The 27,578-nt window shown below is 45.8% G+C and overlaps 1 protein-coding gene across 18 annotated transcripts in view; it reads left to right on the top strand.

Moving 5' to 3' along the window:
• The window catches only part of stxbp5l (syntaxin binding protein 5-like), a 179,310-nt gene that overhangs the window by 66,374 nt on the left and 85,358 nt on the right, over window positions 1-27,578 (top strand). For all 18 annotated transcript variants that reach the window (XM_020041280.3, XM_029115649.2, XM_029115648.2 and 15 more), the window contains exons 3-4: window positions 11,849-11,930; window positions 18,900-19,000. In XM_020041280.3, coding sequence (XP_019896839.3) covers window positions 11,849-11,930; window positions 18,900-19,000 — 183 coding nt within the window. The remainder of the gene's footprint in view (window positions 1-11,848; window positions 11,931-18,899; window positions 19,001-27,578) is intronic.

Below are 27,578 nucleotides of genomic sequence, written 5' to 3' on the forward strand. Positions count from 1 at the left end.
TAATGCGCCAAATGTTTTCAATGGGTGACAGGTCTGGACTGCAGGCAGGCCAGTTTAGCACTCGGACTGTTTTACTACGGAGCCATTAGAATCGTTTACTATGGTTACAGTTAAATTCCCTAACTCTTTCCAATTTCATGTTGTGATATGCTGTTCTTGAATTGTGGCACTATTTGCCCACGCAATCTTTCACAGAGTGGTGAACCCCTCCCCATCCTTACTTCTAACTGGCCCATCCTCTCTGGAATGATCTTTTAAGTCCCAATCATGTTACTGACCTATTGCCAATTGATCTAATTAGTTGTGTGATATTCCACCAGGTTTAGTTTTTTTTAGCATTTAGCATTACAAAATGTACATTTTGGTGCCTCTGTCCCAACTTTTCTGAAACATGTTGCTGGCATCAAATTCATAGGGGGCATATATTTTCCAAAAAACAATTACATTTCTCAGTTTCAACATTAAATATGTTGTCTTGGTACTATTTTCTATTGAAAATAGGGTTTAAATGATTTGCACATCATGGCAATCGGTTTTTCTTCACAGCGTCTCAACTTTTTTGGAAACAGGGTTATTAAAAGGATTTGTTTTTTTGTTGCAAGAACAACATGAGAAGCAGCTACATTTTCTAAGAGGAGAAAAAGAACAGACATAGCAATACCTAAAAATTCAAAAAAGAAGGTCTAACCACGGCCACATTATCTCAGCAGTACGCAGGCAGTGCCCTTTATTCTAATCACTGTCCTTTCAGTGGTAAAAAGACCTTAAAATGTCACGCAAAGCCAGAGAGAAATACAATCAGATGAATCGCTATGGATCAGCGAAGCTGTTTTCGGTGACAGAATTTCTCACGGCTCAGACATGATAATGGACCTGCCAAGAGTACCGAACGCATGCTTGGACACATATCAACATACATACATTATTTACACACACGGACACACACACACACCTTCCAGCCAAAAGAAGTCAGGCTTGAAGAAATAGAGGGAGAGCAAAAGAGGAAAAGGGAGAGAGTGGAAAAGGGAACGAGAGGAAAAGGGGGGAAGGGCTTGGGGAGAAGAGAAAATGAGACAGAGACAAAGCCATTGCTTCTCTCCCCCTAGTGCCGTAACCTTCATCATGGGAATCACAGGCCTCCTTGATCAGACTCAAACACAATTGCCAGGGATCACAAGGCAACAGTTAACTTCGTCTCCCACTAATGACCCATGTGTTCTTCACAAGTTCAAAGTCGCATAAAATTCATTACGCCGGAATTTATGCCTTTCTAGGGGCCCTTTCAGCCTCCCCCTGATGAGGCGTGGTGGAAGGCAGGCATGCCTGGTTAGGTGGTGTCAGATGAGCTCCGTTCAACGGCCACTTCTGGGAGCCTCAGGGCCGGTGGTTCTCCCTGGGTCATTGGTCAGACAGACATTTAGACAAACAGACACAAACAGTCAAACAGACAGATTTTCAGACAGACATGCAGAGACAGACATGCAGTCAGACAGACAGGTAAAGAGAGACAAGCAGAGACAGACACACAGTCAGACAGACAGACAGACAGGCAGAGACAGGTACACAGTCAGTCAGACAGACAGACACAATCAGACAGACACAGACAGACAGACAGAGACAGGTACACAGTCAGTCAGACAGACACAGACAATCAGTCAGACAGACGCATTCAGACAGACACATTCAGACAGCCAGAGAAAGGTATACAGTCAGACAGACAGACACAGACAGACAGACAGACAGACACACTCAGACAGTCAGACAGACAGAGACAGGTACACAGTCAGTCAGACAGACAGACAGACACAGTCAGACAGACAGAGACAGACAGACAGACAGACACAGTCAGACAGACACAGCCAGACAGACAGAGACAGGTACACAGTCAGTCAGACAGACAGACACAGTCAGACAGACAGAGACGGGTACACAGTCAGTCCGACAGACAGACACAGACAGACAGACACAGTCAGACAGACAGGGACAAGTACCCAGTTAGACAGACAGACCCAGACAGACAGAGGGCTCGGAGGCAGGATCCACCTGGAGTGGTTCTTTCATCAGCACATTGTGACTCAGTAGTACCTCAAATCAACCTGTTTTCCTGTAAGGAAATTCTTCATACAGAAGAAATCTGGTCCTATACAGACGCTAAATGGTCTTTTGGCGACTCTTTTTGAAGTTGGGACACTTTCTACTGCACACAGAACTGAACAGTGTTGTCCTATGGGGATAGACGGGAAACAAAATGTGGAATCCTTTTTTCGCAAGAGCTGTTTCCTGTAGCCATTCCATTTAAGATGGTGAAGTGGGCTGAATATTCCAAACATGGCGGAAGTCAGTGTAATATGTGAAGAAATAACCCGTTTCGATAGACAGACTAGTCTATGGCATGCTATTTAAATGCAGTATCTCAGGTTTTGGTGTGCGTGCACGCGGTGTGTGTCTGAAACATTGCATCAGCCTCTCCTCTCTCATCTATGTGCACGTGTCTTCCACAGTGAGGGAGGAGAATGTCCAGCTGTCGTTGTGCTTTAGTTTCTGCTTCTGTACAAAGCTCTCTGCTTTCTGCTCTGAATTATTAAAAATACTCTCATCTGGGTTCAGACACTCGTGAAAAAACAGACAGTGTTTATATTTTACTTGAATGTGTTGAATTCCGAAATACAAAAATGCACAAATAGCATATCAAACACGGGAGGGGGGGAGGCACATAATCCAGAAGCCATAAATGATCACATGATCCCGTAGTGGATTTACTCTCTGGAAGGAGTGCAAGTCTGATGGTGTGGTCATCGGATCTGAACATGATCCATAGCAGCTCAGTAGAAGGTGCATGATGCTTGTCCTGCCAGGTCTGATATCAGCACCACTGTGCATCAGATGTCAGCTGTGTTGGATGAAGTAGGCTGCCAAATGGTGCGTATGAGAGTGTGCTCTGGTTATGACCTCTGTGTGTGGTGACAGAAGGAACAGCCTTGAGCCCCAGGCTGTGGGTGTTAATAAGGAGCGATAATCTTCCTAATGAAGGCTCTGTTATACTGGGATATCGCACCTCAAAACGTAACATCTGTGGATACAGCCAGGGGCCCAAAACACATGCATGCACACAAACACACACACACACACACACACACACATGCCTGACAGTTTTCATCTAAAGCCAATCCTAACAGCTTCATGATGTGTTTTCAAAACACATCCTAAACATTTCACACTGCAGTCAGATTGCAGTGTCACCATGTTTACTGGCTACGTTCATTGTGGATGCATCATTCCCTCCTCCTATTCTTCCTCCTCCTCCATCCCTGAATCTGTCAACATTTCATCTGTCATGTGTCACTGTAGACCATAGTGAGGCAGACGAAATGAGAGGCATGTGATCAGAACCCGCTCTAATCCAGCCACTAACCCATTCTATTAATGATATCCACTATTCTACTGATGATATCCACCATTCTACTGATGATATCCACCATTCTACTGATGATATCCACCATTCTACTGATACTATCCACCATTCTACTGATACTATCCACCATTCTATTCATGATATCCACCATTTTATTGAACCAGGGGTGTGAGTCTGCAGCTAGCAATCAGCCTGTTTGACACATCAAGCCAAAGGTGGTTACTGCCTTCTGTAGTTCCTTTCTAATGTTGCCCTTCCCTAATGATGAGCTCTCACAGTTGGTAAGACCTATTAGTTAACATTCATCTTCTGGTCGATCAGTTATTTTGTGGATGGTTATTGTAGTTTACAGGCTTAGGACGATGACAGGTTTAACCTGTAACCATGATAACCAGTAACCAACAGGTTAAGTAACTAACAGCCTGTTGGAAGGACAGAAGTCACAAAAATGTCTGGCACTCCCATTTGATCTGCAAAACAATAGGTTAAATCTTCTGAAAGGAATAAGCCATGAGAACATTCAGGTCGTCTCACAAGAAACAGGGCTTTCTATCGATCTAATGGTAGCTCTAGGATTGTTGTTGTAAAAATGGGAAATGGCAGACAGAGATCCCCACGTCACGGCAACAATACACATGATTATTACATTTAGTGCACCGATAATGCTTATGCTTACGACTTTTACGCTTTATCATGGTTATGACTATGATCAATCAGAGTGTGTTTTATTTGTGACCGATGTACAGTAAGAAATGCACTAAAACAAGCTATCACCCAGAAAGCTGTTGGAGTAGTTGAGAGGAGTTATTAAGAGTAGCTTTTTAGCCATTACCTACATAGGTCCTGAGGTTCCAAGTGAACCAGGTACATCCATGATACTGAGAAATCCATATAAAAAGAAATCCTGTACATTTTGTACGAATCCCATGGGGGAAAATAATCCAGGAGATTAGATTTGAACTAGCAGAGGGTGAACTTTTTTCACTTTTTTTTAGGTAATGATCATTGGGGGGTGGGGGGGTCATTTTACTTACTCCCTGGGTCTGGGGGATGGCTATTGGAAGAGGCAGGAGCTGTGAATGTGACAAACTGGCAAGGGGGAAGTGCACATACTCACAAACACACACACAGACACACACAAACAAACAACACTAGTTGCCCCAACTTATATAATAGCGATACAGAACAATAGCGAGCCATAATATTAATTAATTAGACAATGTGTGAACTAAACTTTCTGGAAATGATCCTGCATCTACAGTATGTACGTTTGAACAGTCACCCTTATTCTGGCCTTCTCCATGTTTTTCAAGAGCAAATTGGTCCAAAATAAAATAAAAGATCTCTGCTGTCTTCCGCTGAATTTACAATCATTTACTCGGGTGAACTGAAATAATCCACTAAAAGCTTTTTGGTGCCAAGATGGCATCCGTTCAAAACCCCAATCTCCGCCCAGTTGGCCAACCTCTCCACCGTCCTCTGCCTGGCAAACACGGAGGGCACAGCCGGTTAACGACCACAACGCGCCGGTGCGGAATCCTCAGAGCACGCTACTTCCTACCAGAGACCTGTGGGCGTGACAGGTGAAGGCGGAGCTCTGGACGGGGAACAGGGCGCCATTTGAGGAAGCGGTGGCGGAAAACAGGCTGTCTGGGCTAGAGGCAGTGGTTCTTCACAGGTGGCCTCCTTGTTGACATTTCGGTGTGTCTGTGTCTCTGCGGTGGCTCCTGGTGTGGTTTCGGTGTGTCTGTGTCTCTGCGATGGCTCCTGGTGTGGTTTCGGTGTGTCTGTGTCTCTGCGGTGGTTTCTGGTGAGGTTTCTGTGTGTCTGTGTCTCTGCAGTGGCTCCTGGTGTGGTTTCGGTGTGTCTGTGTCTCTGCGGTGGCTCCTGGTGAGGTTTCTGTGTGTGTTTATCAAGCTTAATAAACCAGGACCAATTAATAGGCAGCCATGCAGAGAGCACGGTTAGACCTAGGATTCGTATCGGCCCTCCCTCTCTCTGTTTATTTCATACTGTTCCTCGACTTCTCTGTCATTTTCCTTCTGTCGGTCTTCACCCTGACACAGTTCATCCCTATCTTTTTATTTCTTTTAATAATAAACACCAAGTCAGTAGATCAATCAGTAAGTACATCACTGAATGCATCAATAAATACACCAAACAATCAACACATGAATCCTAAATCAAAAATATAAAATGATACATCAATTAATCAATAAATCAATACAATCACATTTAATCTTTTTTACCCTCCGTTTCCTCACTTCCTCCTTCATATTATACACTCCCTCCTCACTTCCTCCTTTATATTATACACTCCCTCCTCACTTCCTCCTTTATATTATACACTCCCTCCTCACTTCCTCCTTCATATTATACACTCCCTCCTCACTTCCTCCTTCATATTATACACTCCCTCCTCACTTCCTCCTTCATATTATACACTCCCTCCTCACTTCCTCCTTCATATTATACACTCCCTTCTCACTTCCTCCTTCATATAATACACTCCCTCCTCACTTCCTCCTTCATTTTATAAACTCCGTCCTCACTTCCTCCTTCATTTTATAAACTCCATCCTCACTTCCTCCTTCATATTATACACTTCATCCTCACTTCCTCCTTCAAATTATACACTCCCTCCTCACTTCCTCCTTCATATTATACACTCCCTCCTCACTTCCTCTTTCATATTATACACTCCCTCCTCACTTCCTCCTTCATATTATACACTCCCTCCTCACTTCCTCCTTCATATTATAAACTCTGTCCTCACTTCCTCCTTCATTTTATAAACTCCCTCCTCACTTCCTCCTTCATATTATACACTCCCTCCTCACTTCCTCCTTCATATTATACACTCCCTCCTCACTTCCTCCTTCATATTATACACTCCCTTCTGACTTCCTCCTTCATATTATACACTCCCTTCTCACTTCCTCCTTCATATTATACACTCCCTCCTCACTTCCTCCTTCATATTGTACACTCCCTTCTGACTTCCTCCTTCATATTATACACTCCCTTCTCACTTCCTCCTTCATATAATACACTCCCTCCTCACTTCCTCCTTCATTTTATAAACTCCGTCCTCACTTCCTCCTTCATTTTATAAACTCCATCCTCACTTCCTCCTTCATATTATACACTCCCTCCTCACTTCCTCCTTCAAATTATACACTCCCTCCTCACTTCCTCCTTCATATTATACACTCCCTTCTCACTTCCTCGTTCATTTTATGAACTCCGTCCTCACTTCCTCCTTCATATTATACACTCCCTCCTCACTTCCTCCTTCATATTATACACTCCCTCCTCACTTCCTCCTTCATATTATACACTCCCTCCTCACTTCCTCCTTCATATTATACACTCCCTTCTGACTTCCTCCTTCATATTATACACTCCCTTCTCACTTCCTCCTTCATATTATACACTCCCTCCTCACTTCCTCCTTCATTTTATAAACTCCGTCCTCACTTCCTCCTTCATATTATACACTTCGTCCTCACTTCCTCCTTCATATTATACACTCCCTCCTCACTTCCTCCTTCATTTTATAAACTCCGTCCTCACTTCCTCCTTCATATTATACACTTCGTCCTCACTTCCTCCTTCATATTATACACTCCCTCCTCACTTCCTCCTTCAAATTATACACTCCCTCCTCACTTCCTCCTTCATATTATACACTCCCTTCTCACTTCCTCCTGCATTTTATAAACTCCGTCCTCACTTCCTCCTTCACATTATACACTCCCTCCTCACTTCCTCCTTCATATTATACACTCCCTCCTCACTTCCTCCTTCATATTATACACTCCCTCCTCACTTCCTCCTTCATATTATAAACTCCCTCCTCACTTCCTCCTTCATATTATACACTCCCTCCTCACTTCCTCCTTCATATTATACACTCCCTTCTCACTTCCTCCTTCATATTATACACTCCCTTCTCACTTCCTCCTTCATATTATACACTCCTTCCTCACTTCCTTCCTTTGTCCCTTCATTAGTTTGTTTATTTCTTCCTTCCTTTTCAACCCTCTGTAACCTCTCTTCCTTTCTTTCTAATTCCTCCTGTTCTCTGCTTCGTCAGACTAAAGACGAGCCGTTTCCCTGGTTGTCGCGGAAGACCAGTCTGTTGTCTGGTCCGGTCTGCCATTGGACTGTGATCATGTTCTGATTGAGTGTCTTCACCGTTCAATGTTCAGAACATTGTCACACCTGTCAATGGCATGAAGCGTGTTCCGCGACACCTGTCACAGTAATGAAGGAGCGAGGGAGACAGGAGGGAGAAATGGAGGAGTGGTAGACACCAAGCCAGAGACAGAGGGATGAGAAGGATGATTTGTGACTCCTTTGCCCCTCATCAACCACTTGCTTATCTTCAGAGGAACAAGCAGAAAACAAAAGCACGATTTTTCTCCCCAGTCCACCGCTTAGACCCATAAAGACAAACCCATACCATTCCGTTTGGGCTAGGGGGCATCCTTCCCTTCTACAACTGACTCCACAGGCCTTGGTAATTTAGTGTGTGACAGTATTTTTTATAGATTTAATCAAAGAGCCAGCTAGATTTGAATTAGCAGAGGAGAAATTGGGGTGATGATGTGCAATTTCTTTGATCTGCACTTTTTGAGGCAATAGTTTTGTGTAGGAAATAATTTTATTGATGGATAATGTTAATAACTTGCTGGGTTATAACATCTACGACCCTCCTGAACCTTCTGCATGGTTAAGGATGAGAGGATGTAAAGACGTGACCAGGAACTGGACTTCATGAACTTGGAAGAAAAATAATAACCCTAACCCTAAAATGATATCCGTAGCTAAATCTGTATTCATCTTCTGAAGCTTAACCTTCACACCAAATTCAATTCTGACCCAAACCCCAAGAGTTAGTAACCCGTACCTTAAAAACAGAAGGTCTAAGACAAAAACTGCCTTGTCCTCAATGTCCCATTGTCCTTGTCATTACTACACTTGTAAAGATTGTTTGTCCTTAGATGTATAGTAAGTCATGTGTAGGAGTGGTGAAGAGTGCAGTGATCGAATTGCGTATGTACATGCAAACACACAAACACACACACACACTCGCAAAGAAATGGAAGAGGCCACTCTTGTAATGTGTTTCTTTAAAAGGATTTGGAACTGTGATTACCTGCGGCATTGGTCTGAAATGAAAATGCCTTCTTAACTACAGAGAGAGAGAGAGAGAGAGAAAGAGCTAGAAAAGATACTCCTAGTCAGACTCAATTCAAGTGGACAGCCACAGCTGTGCGTATTCTGTTGCTTGGGCTTTGAAACAGATTTTTCTTCATTGAGTCCACAGGTGTCAAACTCATTCAACAGAGGGCTGAATCTCTGCAGTTTGGCACTCCTCCCTTGTACTTGATTGATTGATTGAGGTCACTGATTAGTTAGAACTCCCCTCACCTGGTTGCCTGGGCCTCAATTGGCACCAAGTGGAAGAAAAATAAATAAACAAACAGCTGACAATTAGACAATCATGCCCTCTGTGGAATTAGTTTGACCAGGCTGAAATCAGTGGAAGCTCGTGGGTACATGTGCTTGAAAGCTTCTGTCCGCTCTGTTCAAACAGGCGGCGCAGGGTTACGTTTACCCTGTTTCATGGATTTCAGTGTGAGGGGGTGGTATGAATGGAGAAAGGAAGAGGAGAGAGCGAGAGCGAGGAAAAGACAAAGAGCAAAAGAGAGAGAGAGAGAGAGAGAGAGAGAGATCAATGGAAGAATTTGGCTTTGATGGTCTGTTTGCAGAACCATGGGAGCTAGATATTCATGAGGTCTATTTATTACTTTTTATGTAGTTATAACACACGCCCTTTCCATTGCAGGTTCTCATTTACCAAGGCACATGTATACACTATATGGGATATTAGTTTTTGGTGACATGAAATGTGTCATTCCCCACCAGTTTTGGCCAGACTTACATGTCGGGATCTGTAAGAGATGTTTAGCTTTTTAATGCATAGACATGCTGATGCATGGGGGTTCTATGAAACAAGCCTATCTATAGTTATATATCTAAGGTTTCACATCACTGTCTTTGATATGTCTCGGACCCTGTTTGTTTGTGTGCGCGTGTGTAAACGTGTGTGTTTGTATGTGTGTGTGCACGCGCGCACGTATGTATCTTCCAAATGAACACATGCAGTTATAATGAAGGCCTTTCTAATTTGTGCAACATTTATTTTCCCAGTATATGTGAAAATACATTTTGAGATTGACATTATTGGAGAAGGTGTACTGGTTTTAAATCAGCATTTAAGTTATTCATATTTCACGGCAGTACCAACCAACCTGAAGTCGTTTTAGTTCCCTTCAGTTTGTTACACAAGGAGGAACTTCTTCACAGGCACACTAGCTGGACACAGAACCCAACCCCAATCAGACTTCTTACCGGACTGAATGGTAGGCATCGCACCTTCATACGAAAATTGTATTGGTTAATTAGTCCCACCACTTGTTTTTCAGCCCAATCGAGTACACCCACCACTGCGGGAAATGTGGAGAGCAGTTTCTGTTGAACAGCAGTTTTTTTGGGGGGGGACTTCTTGCAATGAATAAAACTCACTCCAGAACAAACTGACAAAGGCTTTCAAGCCGGGTTCTTGTTCTGGACAGTTCTTGTTTCCTCATCATTACTTCTACAGATTGCTCACGAGAGGTTCACCCAGCTTTGGTCATGCTTCAAAACATATTTCTGTCGTTTCTGATCTCACTGAGAGGTGTGGACAGAACAATTAAATATTCAGAGCAATTATGTCTCAAGTACAATTCCAATCTCCAGAACACTTAAACTGTAAGTTCAGACCAATTATATTTGTAGGAAATATATATCTCAAGAACACTTAAACTGTAAGTTCAAAGCAATTATATCTCAAGAAACAATTATTTCTCCTGAACACTTAAACTGTAGGTTCAGACAAATGATGTCTCAAGTTAAGCCTTTGTAATCTCTTCCCAAATTACATCCTACCCCTTATATGTGCTTAACCACTTTTACTGTACCTTTGAGCCTATTAGAGTAGTGCACTAAAAAGGCAGTAGGAACCCATTTGGCAGGGGCTTGCTATCCTCTATAAGAGTCTCAGTATTCAGCCATCAGGCACAATCCACAGGACCCATACAGACAGAGAACACAACAACAACAACGACAACATTATTATTATTGTGTAGCTGGTGGAAGGAGAGGCAGTGGGTTTGGATAGGGTTAGATACCCAAATGCCCCCAGGTGCTATCCCAATAAAACCCTCCCTTTCTCTCTGATTCCAGCACTGCACCCCCCCCCCCCCCCTCCCGTCCAATCATTCGACTCATTGAATGGCTCGCCAGGGCAGAATAGTTTCAGAACTCTCCTGTGGAAGGTTTGGGCGCAATTCCTGTGAAAAAAATGACAGGCTGCTGTGAGATATGGTGGAAAAGCTGTTCTGAGGTGGTAAAATAGCCAGAATGTTATTTATTCACTTCACTCCTGAATTTTATATTAGAAAGGTTGCGCTACTGAATCGTATGTTAATGGGAGAAACCGTGTTTCACTGTGTCCTGCATTGCAGTCTAGGACTGTTATGTAATTTCCCAATTTGAATTTGTTTGTTTTTTCCAGCTAATAATCTGTACTGTGTCAGCCATTGTCACCATATGTGTGTTTCTCACCAAACTATGTAACAGAGACAAAAATGTCCCCAAAGGTGAAATTACATGATAGGTGACTAATTCGGGAACTTTTATCCAGTCCCCATTTTGAAAAAGGCAACTTTGTTGCTGAAGTGTTTAAGGCAAATGTTACGATACAGGTTAGGGATGGGACTGGTGAATGTAACTTTTTTTTTAAGGGCAGTCAATTTTGCTGTCATGTGGGTGTGTTTGTGTTATGCTGATCTGTTGTGTTATGCCGATCTGTTGTGTTATGCTGATCTGTTGTGTTATGCCGATCTGTTGTGTTATGCCGAACTATTGTGTTATGCCGATCTGTTGTGTTATGCCGAACTGTTGTGTTTTGCCAATGTGTTGTGTTACGCCGATCTGTTGTGTTACGCCGATCTGTTCTGTTATGCCGATCTGTTGTGTTATGCCGAACTGTTGTGTTATGCCGAACTGTTGTGTTACGCCGATCTGTCCTGTTATGCCGATCTGTTGTGTTATGCCGAACTGTTGTGTTATGCCGAACTGTTGTGTTATGCCGAACTGTTGTGTTTTGCCAATGTGTTGTGTTACGCCGATCTGTTGTGTTACGCCGATCTGTTCTGTTATGCCGATCTGTTGTGTTACGCCGATCTGTCCTGTTATGCCGATCTGTTGTGTTATGCCGAACTGTTGTGTTATGCCGAACTGTTGTGTTATGCCGAACTGTTGTGTTATGCCGATGTGTTCCACTCTCCGGTTGCTTCCTTGACTGTGTGATGTCATAAGCCTGGGACGGCCCGGCGTGGACTGTTACAGTCAGCATGAGAGTGGGGCGGCCGTGCTCCAGTTACAGTTCCTCATCAACGAGGTAAGACCGGTTCTGTCCCATTACTCTGTATTCCGGAGAGATAATTCTCTGTTCAAACCGCTCATAATGTCTTATAACATCAAAATGTCTTATAACCTAGTCTGTTATGTACAGGGCAGCAGGTAGAGTGTGGTGCTATGAGTGTTGAGGTGCGGTATTGATTTCGGACCTCGAGTCTACACTCTCTCAACATGGTTCTGATTCAAGGTAGCCGTGAGGAGATGGGAAACCCTGCTGAGTGGAGGGGGGTTGGCTGGGGCTGGGGGTGGGGGTAGCTGGAGCTAGAGAGGGAGAGAAACTTATTGACAGATTTTGATTGATTTAGCTATTTTCTCCCTCCACAGGGAGAATTGATATCATACCTGAGAATCAAAAAGGCTGTATATTTCCTTCAAAATGTACATAACAGAAGATGAAAATATACACAGATATCCAACACAGCTGAGCAGAATGGAATATTGCACCAATCGACCAATCAATCACTCCCTTAATGAAAAGCATTTCATGAAGCCCTTTTCATTCAGGCTGGATAAATTATGATGTAGAATACAAAATGTGATTTGAGTTTATAGTACTTGCTATGCATTACATTGACACAGACACAAATACTGTGTCTGCGTCCGAAAAGACACAAATAGTGCATATAATTTTCTGAGCGTCACACAGCGCCCACACATGCCTTGTTAGGCAGAGCATGGTGCTTGCATGACTAAAGACAGCGGGTTGGATTCCTAGGACCAACAGCATGTGAAAGATGTGCTTGGATAACAGCAGATAAGACAACTTGTAATAAAAGTGTCTGCCGAATGCCACAAATGATTAAGCATTATTTTCTTTCTCCGTCTCTGTGGCTGAAATGCTCACAATATGATCACCGGGTAAAACACTCCGAGCTCTTTTTTTCTCCTGTGACTCACGGCTTCAGGCTTGACAGAGCTCCGTTGCGGTGTGGTGGGCGGGTTGTGTAACACAGCTGATGTAGGACACGCACACGCACGGCCCGGCTGTCAGCCACATCGCAGCCAGAAAATTGGACTCTGTTGACGGGCCCCTGGGCTAGACTCTGTTGACGGGCCCCTGGGCTGGACTCTGTGGATGGGCCCCTGGGCTGGACTCTGTAGATGGGCCCTGGGATGGACTATGTTGACGGGCCCCTGAGCTGGACTCTGTGGATGGGCCCCTGGGCTGGACTCTGTAGATGGGCCCTGGGATGGACTCTGTTGACGGGCCCCTGGACTTGTCTCTGTAGACGGGCCCCTGGGCTGGACTCTGTTGACGGGCCCCTGGGCATGACTCTGCCCCTCACGTACACCACATACAGTCAGTAACAAGCCTCTTCAGCTAATGAGATCCCAGCTCTGCTTCACATTCAAATGAAGCTCTCAAAGCAAACACACAGACTAACACACACTGTGCCGTGGTACTTGGGGATGTGGTGCTGAAATTAAGTATATTTTATTTTAGCTCTTTAAAATGCCCTTGCTGCAGCTCAGATGATTATTTTAGCCATTTTGACTGCAGGCATTTTTTTTCGTTACAACCAAAGAGATCAAGTTTTCAAGGTCACTGGAAAAGGCCAGGATGCTCTCTGAATGAGCCAAAATGAGTTAACAAAATGGCACATATTGCCCCTCAGAGACTGAGACCTCCAATTGATATTGACTAGAGATGGCATCTGAAATATCTGGATGATGCAGACTGATGAAATTGTTTTACCCTACTTACTCTGCCAACTCTGTGCCATCCAATTCGTAGTCGTTACATTGTGTCCTCACAGCAACTCCCTGTGGGGCTTGATAACATTCTCTGGTACACGGCCCCTCCAAGCTGTGTTGCTTGTTCCCACACTGCTCAGTAAACCCGGAAGTCAGCTGGATCAACGTGGCGAAGAGCTCGGTCCTGAGCGGACCTGGTAAATAATTTCTTGAGGAGGGTCTTGATTGACTCTTGTAGCTCATTGTACACCTCCCTGTATACCTCCTTCCATATACCTCCTTCCATATACCTCCCTGTATACCTCCTTCCATATACCTCCCTGTATACCTCCTTCCTTATACCTCCCTGTATACCTCCTTCCATATACCTCCCTGTATACCTCCTTCCTTATACCTCTCTGTATACCTCCTTCCTTATACCTCCCTGTATACCTCCTTCCTTATACTTCAATGTATATAAACATACCTACAGGAATCTAATCAAAACTCCCTATATCTAAACATACCTCACAGCATCCAAACATACCTCACTGTATCTAAACATACCTCCCTGTATCTAAACATACCTCACTGTATCTAAACATACCTCCCTGTATCGAAATATACCTACCTTTATCTAAACATACCTCCCTGTATCCAAACATACCTCCCTGTATCCAAACATACCTCACTGTATCAAAACATACCTCCCTGTATCTACACATACCTCCCTGTATCTAAACATACCTCCCTTTATCTAAACATACCTCCCTGTATCCAAACATACCTCACAGTATCTAAACATACCTCCCTGTATCCAAACATACCTCCCCGAATCTAAACATACCTCCCTGTATCTAAACATACCTCCCTGTATCTAAACATACCTCCCTGTATCCAAACGTACCTCCCTTTATCGAAACATACCTCCCTGTATCTAAACATACCACCCTGTATCCAAACTTACCTCACTGTATCTAAACATACCTCCCTGTATCCAAACATACCTCACTGTATATAAACATACCTCCGTTTATCTAAACATACCTCCCTGTATCCAAACATACCTCCGTGTATCTAAACATACCACCCTGTATCCAAACTTACCTCACTGTATCTAAACATTCCCCCCATATCTAAACATACCTCCCTTTATCTAAACATACCTCACTGTATCTAAACATACTTCACTGTATCTAAACATACCTCCCTTTATCTAAACATACCTCACTGTATCTAAACATACTTCACTGTCTCTAAACATACCTCCCTTTATCTAAACATACCTCCCTGTATCCAAACATACCTCACTGTATCTAAATATACCTCCCTGTCTCCAAGCATACCTCCCTGTCTCCAAGCATACCTCCCTGTAACTAAACATACATCCCTGTATCCAAGTGTGTGTCGTGTTCCAGTTACTTTGTCTATGTCGCCATCTCTAGCCAGGATAATTATACTAAAATGGAGTTCAGAGCCTGGGTTTCTCTTGTCTCTTTCCATTCCTCTTCCCCCTCCTGATCCTGTCTCATTAATCGCTGTTCCCCACATCCTCCTTTTCCAATCCCCCCTTCACCTGCCCTCCCAGCATACAACTCATACAAGGCTCCTTTTCGTTTTGACCCAGAGCATGTATCTCTAAATACAGTAAGTGTGCTGTATTTTGTATCACTGTCAGAAGTGACAGGAACACCTTTGATGACAGAGAGCGAGAAAGAGAACAGGAGAGATAAATTGTGAGCGAGATAAAAAAAAAATCTGATTGCTTTTGCATGCCAACATTTGTTATTTATTATTTTTAATTCATCCATTTACTGTTTTCATCTACTTTGGCAATGTAAACAAAACCATTCCTCTGAAGTGCTGTACATTAAAATGAAGGGTACCAAAAAAGGGGGGATTTTATAATGCAGCTGCAGGTGTCTGCAAGGTGACAGAAGACATGTTTTGTAAACATATGAAGAGAATGAAAGAAAGGCAAGTGGTTGGGTGGGAGACAGAGAGAAATAAAGTGAGAGACGGCAATTCCAACAAAATGAAGGGCAAAATCAGATCTCTTAATCTCCTGAAGGTGCTAGCTAATCGTTGGCACTTCTTTCCATTAGTCACATTTGACATGGATTAGTTGAGCATATCCGAGTTAATGCCATTAGGACCCGAACACAGCCAGACCTCGCTGAAACCAGATGAGGGTTCACCGACACCCAAACGGACCGGGAGGGGGGAAAACATAAGCAATTATGTTGTTCATTATCTTCTCTGCTGCTTAATTATTTTGTGGAGATTAATGAATTTGGGTTTATAAACAGCTCCTATCCTTCATTTGCTAATTTCATTTATGAGGTTGCTGTCAAATTTTTAACTGAGATGGAAGAGAACCAAAAAAAAAAAACACAGGAAAGGTTGATCCCTCACATTTAAAAGTAAACAAGAGGAAACAAATAAATGAGTCATTCACTGATTACAGCATTATCCAACAACAATAAATCATTTTTAGGCACATAGTCAGCAACGAATATACGCTATGTTGAACATAAAAGGTTAATTTGACTGAATCAACAGGAAAACCCTTTAAATAACACCTTTTGGTTACTGGTTAAACCCTTTTCATGCCTGTTGAGAAACTTTTCCAACTAGGGTTCTACCTGAAACCCAAAAAAGGGTTCTTCTATATCGGCCAGCTAGTTTAGATTTGTGGAAAAATTTGGAAACATAATGAGCATTGATATTACAAACCAAGGCACACCACCAGCCTAGCCATTCAGCTAATTGGGTAGAACACAGTGTGCCTGACACTGAAAACAGGAAACATACATATATACCCAAAATACATAAACACAAATATACACCAACTCAGTCCCATTATACTACCGGTGATATTCACAAAAGGGATGTTTACCCAGATGTAAATCTCAATAGATTAGTGGTGTATTTATGTTCCACATGGAGATGTGATGTTCTATGTGATTTGGAGTCATTTCCTGCCATGATTGAGTCCTTAATCTGGAGCTAATTCCCCCGAGGCCCATCCTCACCACAGCCTTCTCACGACGCCAGTTTTATGGCACCGCACTGGGACTTCATATAATCACTCACTCTTAATCCCTCCCCACACACAGGGAACTAAATGAATCTCAGAAATACAGTGAAAGTGTTGCGCAATTGCGTCACATGCGTGAAGGTTCCAAGGGCCGATGTTAGTTAGGAGAAAGATGATAACGCAAAGGCCCCGCCCCCTCACACAGAAATGACCAGTACGTTTCAGACTATGAGCCAAATGTCCCCTCCCCCTCTGACATCACAAACATGCCGAACAGCTACGGTGCCGGCATTTATTCATGTATTGTCTGTACATTAGTCCCACCAGACACGGATCGCAAGAGGCTGTCCACAACGCCCTGTTCGCACCACACTGAATTAGGGAACATACATGATGCTATATCTTCATTGTATTAACGGTGGGCTTTGAATACTGAATGTGGTAAATGACGTAGTTACTAATTGCGTTAGTAACTGCTTTTAAAAGGAATGAGATATCTTAGGGGCCCACAAAAACATATAACCCCTTAGAAAATGTCCATTACTGTATTACAGGCCTTTATTTCTTGTCTACTTGGCTATAGGAACATGCCTGCTGTGGCTAAAGAGACACACATAAAAGTATAAAATGTACTTCCTGAATGCGCGGTTTTCATACGCAGGCACTAAAAAGGTATTTCGTGTGTGTGTACGTGTGTGTTTCGCCACGCACCTACTGTACGCGTGTGTGTTTGCGTCACAGCTCGTGTCATAAGCCTACGTTTTAAGAGAAATAGCCATCAACGGTGTCTGGGGACCCAATGTCTCATCTGGATGTTTGCACACATGCAGCTCTCGTCTCCAGAGAAAGGAGCAGCAGCGTTCTGCTGTTGTTTGCTTCCCGACAGCTGACTGGAAAGCTGTCAACACACACTGTGCCAGTTAAACGTGTGTACAAACCATTAACTGGTACTGGAGATTCACGCAAACAGAGAGATACGCTTCACAATGCATTTTCACCCCCACACACAAGCGTACATCACAGGCAGTGCGACCCTCCCTTTCATCCAGGAACTCCACCCTGCTTCCTGTCTTCCTCTAGTTTCAGTCTTTTGTTCACTTCAGTTCACAACTGTGAACTGCTCCTTGGCCATATTCAGGGCAGTGTACTGATTGCAGTTCGGTAAAGAAATTCAGCGGCAATTATTATATATCAGAATGAAATGTAGTGGACATCAAGATAAATAGGATTATTAAGGTAATAATAAAAGAGTAAGTTAACGTTTTGAGTAATGTTTTCTGAAAGCTAACAGTGAATATATAATGTTCTTGTCTTGGAGTTGAGCCCATAAATGGATGACTCAGCTATAGCGAGAGCCTCGTAGCATGGCCTATCGTTCATTGTCTTAAAAACATATAGCGTTTGGAATTAACTCAAAATAAGACAGCTTATCATTCACGGCTTGGTCTAATTGTCCTTGTTTGGGCTGTGTGTGAATGGGACATAGGTGACCACAGGAAATATCCATGGTGAGGTGTACAGCACACATTCCTGTTGTGACCCTGGGCAAGCACATCCAAATCATCTCAATGAGGGACAGATAATTAGTTGACAAGTTGATGTGAAAAGCATACTGATAATGGAACCAACATACCAGGGGAGTCATACTGAATTAGTATGGGCAACCATGTGAAATGTGTCTGAAAGTGGTCACGTGAATCAAATGGGGGCATTTTGAAAACAGAACAACCAATGGGCAGGTTGCTTGCCATTAAATCAGTAAGGAAGAGCTAAAGTAATAGGTTAGAATTAGAATAATTACTCTGGCTAGTTAGGAGAAAAAGCATACGTTTTGGAGTTTGGTGCTTAGCTAAAATCTTGAAACGAATAGGTAGGAAACAGTTATGCCAAACCTCGTAATAAATATGCTCAATTAGCTGTCAGGATTGTGTTGAACAGCCTCGAGTGGCAATCAATCTCACCAGTTAGCTGTTAGGATTCAAAACGCCCACCTGGGCGTGATTCTCCCTCCTTTCTGCAACTCCCACTCGGACGCGTACATTACACAGCAGATGCCCGTGACTCTCAAGTTGATGGCAGATAATTCTGGAAATGATTCAAACAAAAAAATAACAATTTTGAAAATGTATTAAAAAAAACATTGTATTGAAATACATTTGTTGCAATTTCTGTAACCAATGAATCTGCCCTGCGCTGACAGTGTCAGGTTCTGTTGATCTTGTCTCTCTCCTTCAGGGAGCTCTGGTCACGGCGTGTGCAGACGACACCCTACACCTGTGGAACCTTCGCCAGAGACGCCCAGCCATCCTCCACTCACTCAAATTTAACAGGGAGAGGTAAGTTAGCTATGTGCAGTAAAACACACACACACAACCTTGTGTGAAGGCATGCATCTTTGCTGTTTTGACATTGCAAAGCTCAATAAGAGGGATTAGATTCCAAGGCTGGTTAGACAGCATATGCATCTACATGTCTCTAGGTTTACCATTAATATTGTACAAGTGGAATGGTACCGGACGCTTAAATATTTTAGGTTGTTTTCCTAAATTTTACTCTGATGTTTTCTTGGTGTCTGCTTCAGTTTACTGATGAGATCCAAAAGATGAAAAGAAGCCATTCAGCATTAAACACTTCACAAATCTCCTGAATATCAGGGCTGATTCCTCCCAGAGAGGGCACAGAGTTTGACTTACTGCACCTTGTCGAATATCTCCTGCCGCCAATATGGACAATACGGTTTCCCTGAGCTTTACTGTAATACAAACTGTTGACCTTCTCATAAGCCTGTCATGACCAGGGTAACAGTTGCCAAAAGGTGAGGCAACCCAGGGTTTAATCCCCACTAGAGTTATACTCACTTTTTCACTTCTTTCCAAATCCCTCCATTGGCACAGAAGCTTAGAGGGGCTTAACCCTTTATGCCAAACTCTGCACACAATCTTCTTGGAACACCTACACAAAATGGCGGTCTCATTCAGGGCAAACAGGGTCAGGCAGAGAAAATATCTGAATAGCTCACCTATCGCTTTTTAGAAGATGAGAAACTGTTGGTGTAACATTCAACATTAAGGTGAATGCTTTTAAAAACCTCTGATTTCTCTTTAACTGGGCTCTGTCACTTTGGCTGACTCTCTTAGGTCCTTGGGGGTGATCTTCACACACCATGAAAGAGAAAAATACAAATTCAAACACTTTGTACATACTGTTTGAGGTCTTAAAAAAAGAGATATGAAGGAGAGATAATTTGAAAGGATTTTTTGTGTGTGTAGTGAAGGTCTTCTTAGTGAATGCTTTAAAAAGAGAAAGAAGCAAAGAACACTTTATTGTGAAGGTCTTTCCCGTTTCAAAGTTTTTATTTTGGTGGTGATGAAAAATTTCTGCTTTTTTATTTGATCTTTTGGATACAAAGTAAGCAATCCATAACATACAGTGGATATAAAAAGTCTACACACCCCTGTTAAAATGCCAGGTTCTTTTGATGTTAAAGAATGAGACAAAGATAAATCATGTCAGAACTTTTTTCACCTTTAATGTGACCTATAACGTGGACAATTCAATTGAAAAACAAACTGAAATCTTTGAGGGGGACCTGGTTGCACAACCACAATAACCTGGTTGCATAAGTGTGCACACCTTTAAACTAATACTTTGTTGAAGCACCTTTTGATTTTATTACAGCACTCAGTCTTTTTGGGTAGGAGTTTATTAGCAAGGCACATCTTGACATGGCAATATTTGCCAGCTCTTCTTTGCAAAAGTGCTCCAAATCTGTCAGATTGCGAGGACATCTCCTGTGCACATCCCTCTTAAGATCACCCCACAGATGTTCAGTTGGATTCAGGTCTGGGCTCTGGCTGGGCCATTCCAAAATCTTCTTCTGATGAAGCCATGCTTTTGTGGATTTTGATGTGTGCTTTGGGTCATAATCTTGTGCTGAAAGGTGAACTTCATCTTCCAACGGACGCCTGAAGAATTTGTGCCAAAATTGCCTGGTATTTGGAACTGTTCATAATTCCCTCCACCCTGCCCCGGTTCCAGCTGAAGAAAAACAGACCCAAAGCATGATGCTGCCTTCACCATGCCTCTCTGTGGGTATGGTGTTCTTTGAGTGATGTGCAGTGTTGGAATTATGGCCAAAATGTTCAACCTTGGTTTCATCAGACCATAACACATTTTCCCATGTGCTTTTGGGAGACTTGATGTTTGATTTTGCAAACTTCAGCCGGGCTTGGATGTTTTTCTTTGTAAGAAAAGGCTTCTGTCTTGCCACCCTACCCCTTAGCCCATTCATATGAAGAATACAGGAGATTGTTGTCACATGTAGCACACAGCCAGTACTTGCCAGAAATTCCTGCAGTTCCTTTAATGTTGCTGTAGGCCTCTTGGAAGCCTCCCTAATCAGTTTTCTTCTCGCCTTTTCATCAATTTTGGAGGGACGTTCTTGGTAATGTCTCTGTTATGCCATATTTTCTCCACTTGATGATGACTGTCTTCACTGTGTTCCATGGTATATCTAATACTTTGGAAACCCTTCTCCTGACAGATATCTTTGAGATCCTGCTGATGCTTTGGAAGCTCTCTGCGAACCTTGGCTTTTACTCTGAGATGCAACTAAGAAAGTGTCAGGAAAATCCTCCTAGAACAGCTGAACTTTATTTGTGATTAATCAGACTCACTTTAAATGATGGCAGGTGTGTAATGACTTCTATTTTACATGAATTTGAATGTGATTAATTCTGAACACAGCCACATCCCCAGTTATACTAAGGCAACCAGGTTATTGTAAGGTTTTTATTTTTCATTATTCCCCCTCAAAGATTTCAGTTAGATTTTCATATGAATTGTTCACATTACTGGTCACAAAAAAGATTTATCTCATTCTTTTACATCACAAAAACGTGGCATTTTAACAGGGGTGCGTAGACTTTTTATATCCACTGTAATTCATAATAAAAAAATTGGGAAAACTTTGGAAGTTCTGTAGAATCCCCTTCAATACACAATAGCACTAAAGGCCCTTTCATTGTAATCTCACATCATTTTCCATAATTTTTATGGATAACTATATACTGTACCGCTTCAATTTATAACAAACAAATAATTAAACTTTATGTTTGTAAACATCTTTGGGTTTGCATCAGTCTGGCCCTGGGGCCACATCAATGGGACAGAAACGGTACTGCCTTTTGAACCTGTTAACTAATGCTTGCAGGTTTAAATAATTGATGTCTAGTGCTAATGTGGTTCTAGCGCTAGTGTGGTTATAGCGCTAATATGGTTCTAGCTCTAATGTGGTTCTAGTGCTAGTGTGGTTGTAGCACTACTGTTTTTCTAGTGCTACTGTGGTTCTAGCACTAATGTGGTTCTAGCACTATAGTGGTTCTAGTGCTACTGTGGTTCTAGTGCTACTGTGGTTGTCCCATCTAGCTTTCTTATGTATGAACTGACTGTCGGTTGCTCAGAACAAGAGAGTCTAATAAACTACAAAAATAGTAAAGTATAAAAAGGACATAAATCTTACACGCTGTCCTCAGGTGAACTGTGCTGCACTAAATGTCTTGTGTGAGTGACTGTTATCACTGTCAGATCCCCGGTGTAGTACAAAACAACCTGCTCTGTCCACACACTGCTCTGTCCACACACTGCTCTGTCCACACACTGCTCTATCCACAACCTACTCTGTCCACACACTGCTCTGTCCACACAACGCTCTGTCCACACACTGCTCTATCCACACACTGCTCTATCCACACACTGCTCTGTCCATAACCTGCTCTATCCACACACTGCTCTGTCCACACACTGCTCTGTCCACACACTGCTCCGTCCACACATTGCTCTGTCCACAACCTGCTCTGTCCACACACTGCTCTGTCCACACACTGCTCTGTCCACACACTGCTCTGTCCTTCCTTCCTGTCTTTTTGTGCCTCTATTTCCATATCAGAGCCAGACAGACAGGCCTCAGCCTTTGCCAAGTAATTGCTATAGAAGTTGTTCGTACTGGGGGAATTTAATTACCTTTGCCGGTGCTAACTGCAGTCGTGTGACAGGGGAGAATTGCAAAGCAGGGGAGAAGGAAGGTATTTTTCATTTATTTCAATGTGGGATGTCCATGGGTTGTAAAATGTCAATTTTCTGGACATGATTATTCCCATCACGATCTCATGTTATTATTATTTTGGTTTGATGCCAGTGTGTGGTGTGAGTTTTGGTTAAAGACATTTTCCCTCATCCTGTCTCTCTGTATATCCCAGACTCTCCACTGTACATTAAAATGATTCTTGCTTAGTAGCCCATTTCCAAAAATCTTCTGATAGAAATTTAACTCTCCATGTACAGTGGAGAGTCTGGCATACTATCAGGATATTTTTTTTTTATTTTGCTTTTGCATTTTTGGAAATGGGCTACTAAGTAAGAATCATTTTAATGATCTGCTCTGTCATGGTTTTGATTTTCTTGGTGTCACGGCTTCGGGGTTTGGACAAGGAGGAGCAGGAGAAGGCGTGGTGGAAGGATCTTTTTAATGGTATCCTCACGAACCAATGCAAAATAAGTATAAACAGGTGACGAAGCGTCGTACAGCTCTTAGTAGGTAGAGACAATCACACACAAAGACAGGGGGAGCAGAGGGAACATATATACCGGGGGAAACAGCGATGATGAGGAACAGGTGCACTAAACGAGACACAGGTGAAATGTATGATGAGACGGTGGTGTCAGAAGGCCGGTGACGTCGACCGCTGGGGCCCGCCCACTGCAGGGGGAGGTGAACCAGCAGAGGTCGCAGTTGTCACAGTACCCCCCCCCCTGACGCGCGGCCCCAGCCGCGCGACGACGCCGGCCTCGGGGCCGACCCGGGGGGCGCGGAGCAGGGCGGTCCGGCCGACGCTGATGGAAGTCGCGGACAAGGACGGGAGCCAGGACGTCCTTCACCGGAACCCAGCTCCGCTCCTCCGGGCCGTACCCCTCCCACTCCACGAGGTACTGGAGGCCCCCCGCCCGGCGCCTCGAGTCGACGATGGAGCGGACAGAGTACGCCGGGGCCCCCTCGATGTCCAGAGGGGGAGGGGGCACCTCCCGCACCTCACACCCCTGGAGGGGACCATCCACCACCGGCCTGAGGAGAGACACATGAAACGAGGGGTTAATACGGTAGTCGGGGGGAAGGCGTAACCGATATGTTACCTCGTTGACTCTCCTCAGGACTTTAAAAGGCCCCACAAACCGCGGGGCCAGCTTCCGGCAGGGCAGGCGGAGGGGCAGGTCCCTGGACGAGAGCCAGACCCGGTCGCCCGGCCGATACACCGGGGCCTCCCCGCGGTGGCGGTCTGCGGAGGTCTTTTGACGGCGGACAGCGAGCCGGAGGCGGGATTGCACTGCCTCCCATGTGCCCGCTGCCCGCCGGAACCAGTCGTCCACCGCAGGGGTACCGGTCTGGCTCGGCGTCCACGGCGCCAGGACCGGCTGGTAGCCCAGGACGCACTGGAAAGGCGTCACTCCCGTGGAGGAGTGGTGCAGAGAATTCAGTGCGTATTCCGCCCACGGCAGAAACTCTGCCCACTCCCCCGGCCGGTCCTGGCAGTAGGACCGGAGGAACCTACCCACTTCTTGATTGACCCGTTCCACCTGCCCGTTGGACTGGGGATGGTAGCCCGAGGTCAGGCTGACCGAGATCCCCAGGTGCTGCATAAATGCCTTCCACACCCTAGACGTGAATTGGGGACCCCGGTCAGACACGATGTCCTCGGGCACCCCATAGTGCCGGAAGACGTGTGTAAACAGGGCCTCCGCGGTCTGTAGGGCAGTAGGAAGGCCGGGCAGGGGCAAGAGGCGGCAGGACTTCGAGAACCGATCCACAACGACCAGGATGGTGGTATGGCCCTGGGAAGGGGGGAGATCAGTCAAAAAATCAACAGAAAGGTGGGACCATGGTCGTTGTGGAATGGGCAAGGGGTGCAACTTGCCCACCGGTAGGTGCCGGGGTGCCTTACTCTGGGCGCACACCGAGCAGGAAGAGACGTATACCCTCGCGTCCTTGGCTAAAGTGGGCCACCAGTACTTACCGGCCAGGGCGCGCACTGTTGGCCCGATGCCAGGATGACCGGAGGAGGGAGATGTATGCGCCCAGTAGATGAGGCGGTCGCGGACAGACGCCGGCACATACGTACGGCCCTCAGGGCATGTGGGCGGAGAGGGCTCGTCGCGCTGCGCTCGGGCGATGTCCGCGTCCAGTTCCCATACCACCGGTGCCACGATGCATGACTCCGGGAGCACGGGAGCATCATCCACAGGCCTCTCCTCCGTGTCATGCTGGCGGGACAGCGCGTCAGCCCCGACGTTCTTACTCCCCGGCCTGTAAGTGAGAGTAAACACAAACCGGGTGAAGAACATAGCCCACCTTGCCTGGCGAGGGGTCAGCCTCCTCGCTGCCCGCATGTACTCCAGGTTCCGGTGGTCAGTCCAGACGAGGAAAGGGTGTTTAGCCCCCTCTAACCAGTGCCTCCACGCCGACAGAGCTCGAACCACGGCCAGCAGCTCACGATCACCGATGTCGTAGTTCCGCTCCGCCGCACTGAGCTTCTGGGAGAAGAAGGCACAGGGACGGAGCGTGTTACGACACCCCGTCCGCTGGGAGAGGATGGCACCGAGCCCACAATCGGACGCGTCCACCTCCACGATGAACTGGAGCGACGGGTCGGGATGGGCCAGGACCGGAGCGGTGGTGAAACGGTGTTTCAGTTCCACAAACGCCCGCTCCGCGTCCACGGTCCACCTCAACCGGGTCGCCCCCCCCTTCAGAAGGGAGGTGATCGGAGCCGCGACCTGGCTAAAGCCCCGGATAAACCTCCTGTAGTAATTAGAGAAGCCTAAGAAACGTTGCACGTCCTTGACCGTGGTTGGGGTCGGCCAATTACGCACGGCGTCAATGTGAGGCTCCTCCATAGCCACACCTGTGCTGGAAAAGCGATATCCCAGGAAGGACACAGACGACTGGAAAAACAGACACTTCTCGGCTTTCACGTACAGGTCATGCTCCAGCAGTCGAGCCAGCACTCTGCGCACTAACGAGACATGTTTGGCGCGGGTAGCAGTGAATATCAAGATGTCATCAATATACACTACCACTCCTTCGCACAACAAGTCCCGGAATACGTCGTTGACGAAGGACTGGAAGACTGAAGGAGCATTCATCAACCCGTACGGCATCACTAAATACTCGTAATGGCCAGATGTGGTACTAAAAGCGGTTTTCCACTCGTCTCCTTCCCGGATACGCACCAGGTTATAGGCACTCCTGAGGTCTAATTTAGTGAAAAAGCGGGCCCCGTGCATCCTCTCCACCTCCGCAGAGATCAAAGGGAGAGGGTAGCGGAACGGAATGGTGATCTTGTTCAGCGCCCGGTAATCAATGCACGGGCGCAAACCACCGTCCTTCTTTTTCACAAAAAAGAAACTCGAGGAGACCTGTGACTTGGAGGGCCTAATGTATCCCTGTTCCAACGCTTCCGTAACGTAGGCGTTCATAGTCTCCGTTTCGGTGCGGGACAGTGGATACACGTGACCCTTCGGGAGTGCGGCTCCGTCAACGAGGTCTATCGCACAATCCCCCAGCCGGTGTGGTGGCAACACAGCAGCCTTGGCTTTGGAGAAAACCGTAGCCAAGTCCCTGTATTCGGGGGGAATGGGCACGGCTGGCGCACTGTCTGGACTCTCCACCGAGGTCGAGCCAACGGAAACACCCAAACACCTACCCTGGCACTTCCGCGACCACCCCGACAGACGTCGACTAGACCAGGAGATGACGGGGTCGTGTAGGGATAACCAGGGGAAACCTAAAACTATTGGGAAAGTGGGTGAGTCGATTATGTGAAAGGATATGGTTTCACTGTGTCGGTTGTCGGTAACCAGGAGGAGGGGAACAGTGCAACTCGTGACCAGACCTGACCCTAGTGGCCGGCTGTCTAGAGCTCTCACGGGCAGGGGGGTGTCGAGGGCCTGGAGGGGTATGCGTGACCGCAGGGCAAAAGACTTATCCATGAAATTTCCGGCTGCGCCTGAGTCTACCAGCGCCTTACACCGGGAGAGCCGCGGAAAGCCGGGGAACCTAACAGGGACAGTGCACATAGAGAGGGAAGAGGTTAGTGGTGAATGTGCATGTGCTACCTGGGGTGATGCGGAAGTGCCCTGCCTGTCACCTCTTGACTCGGGGAGGGAGGTGCGGTGCGGCGTGGTTGTACGGCCTTGTTTCCTCTTGGAGGCACTCCGCACCTCTCCTCCCCTACACCTGCCCGACAGCGCAGCCGTCCCCAGGTCCATGGGGACGGCGGCGTCTGGTTGGCAGGGTGGAACGGGCGGGCCTCTTCCGGGACGTCCTCGGGCAGCTAGCAGGTTGTCGAGACGGATGGACATGTCCGCCAGTTGGTCAAAGGAGAGGGACACGTCTCGACAAGCCAGCTCCCTCCGGACGTCCTCGCGAAGGCTACACCGGTAGTGGTCGATCTGAGCCCGCTCGTTCCACCCCGATCCCGCTGCCAGGGTCCGGAACTCCAGAGCGAACTCCTGCGCCGATCTCGTCTCCTGCCGTAAGTGGAACAGTCGTTCACCCGCCTCTCTCCCTTCGTGAGGATGGTCAAACACGACTCGGAAGCGGCGGGTGAACTCGGCGTAGCTGCCCTGGGTGGGCTGCTCGATGTTCCAAACGGCGGTGGCCCACTCCAGGGCTTTCCCAGACAGGCAGGAGACGAGTGAAGAGATCTTCTGGGCTTCGGTCGGCGCAGGATGCACCGCCTGGAGCGCGATGTCCAGTTGTAGCAGGAAACCCTGGCAGCGGTCCGCCGCCCCGTCGTAGGCCCTGGGCAGCGGAATGGGCATCGCTCCCATGCTGGGCGATGCGGCTTGGGGAGGTGGAGA

The sequence above is a fragment of the Esox lucius genome, chromosome 20 (genome assembly GCF_011004845.1).
Source record: "Esox lucius isolate fEsoLuc1 chromosome 20, fEsoLuc1.pri, whole genome shotgun sequence".
Lineage (NCBI taxonomy): Eukaryota > Metazoa > Chordata > Actinopteri > Esociformes > Esocidae > Esox > Esox lucius.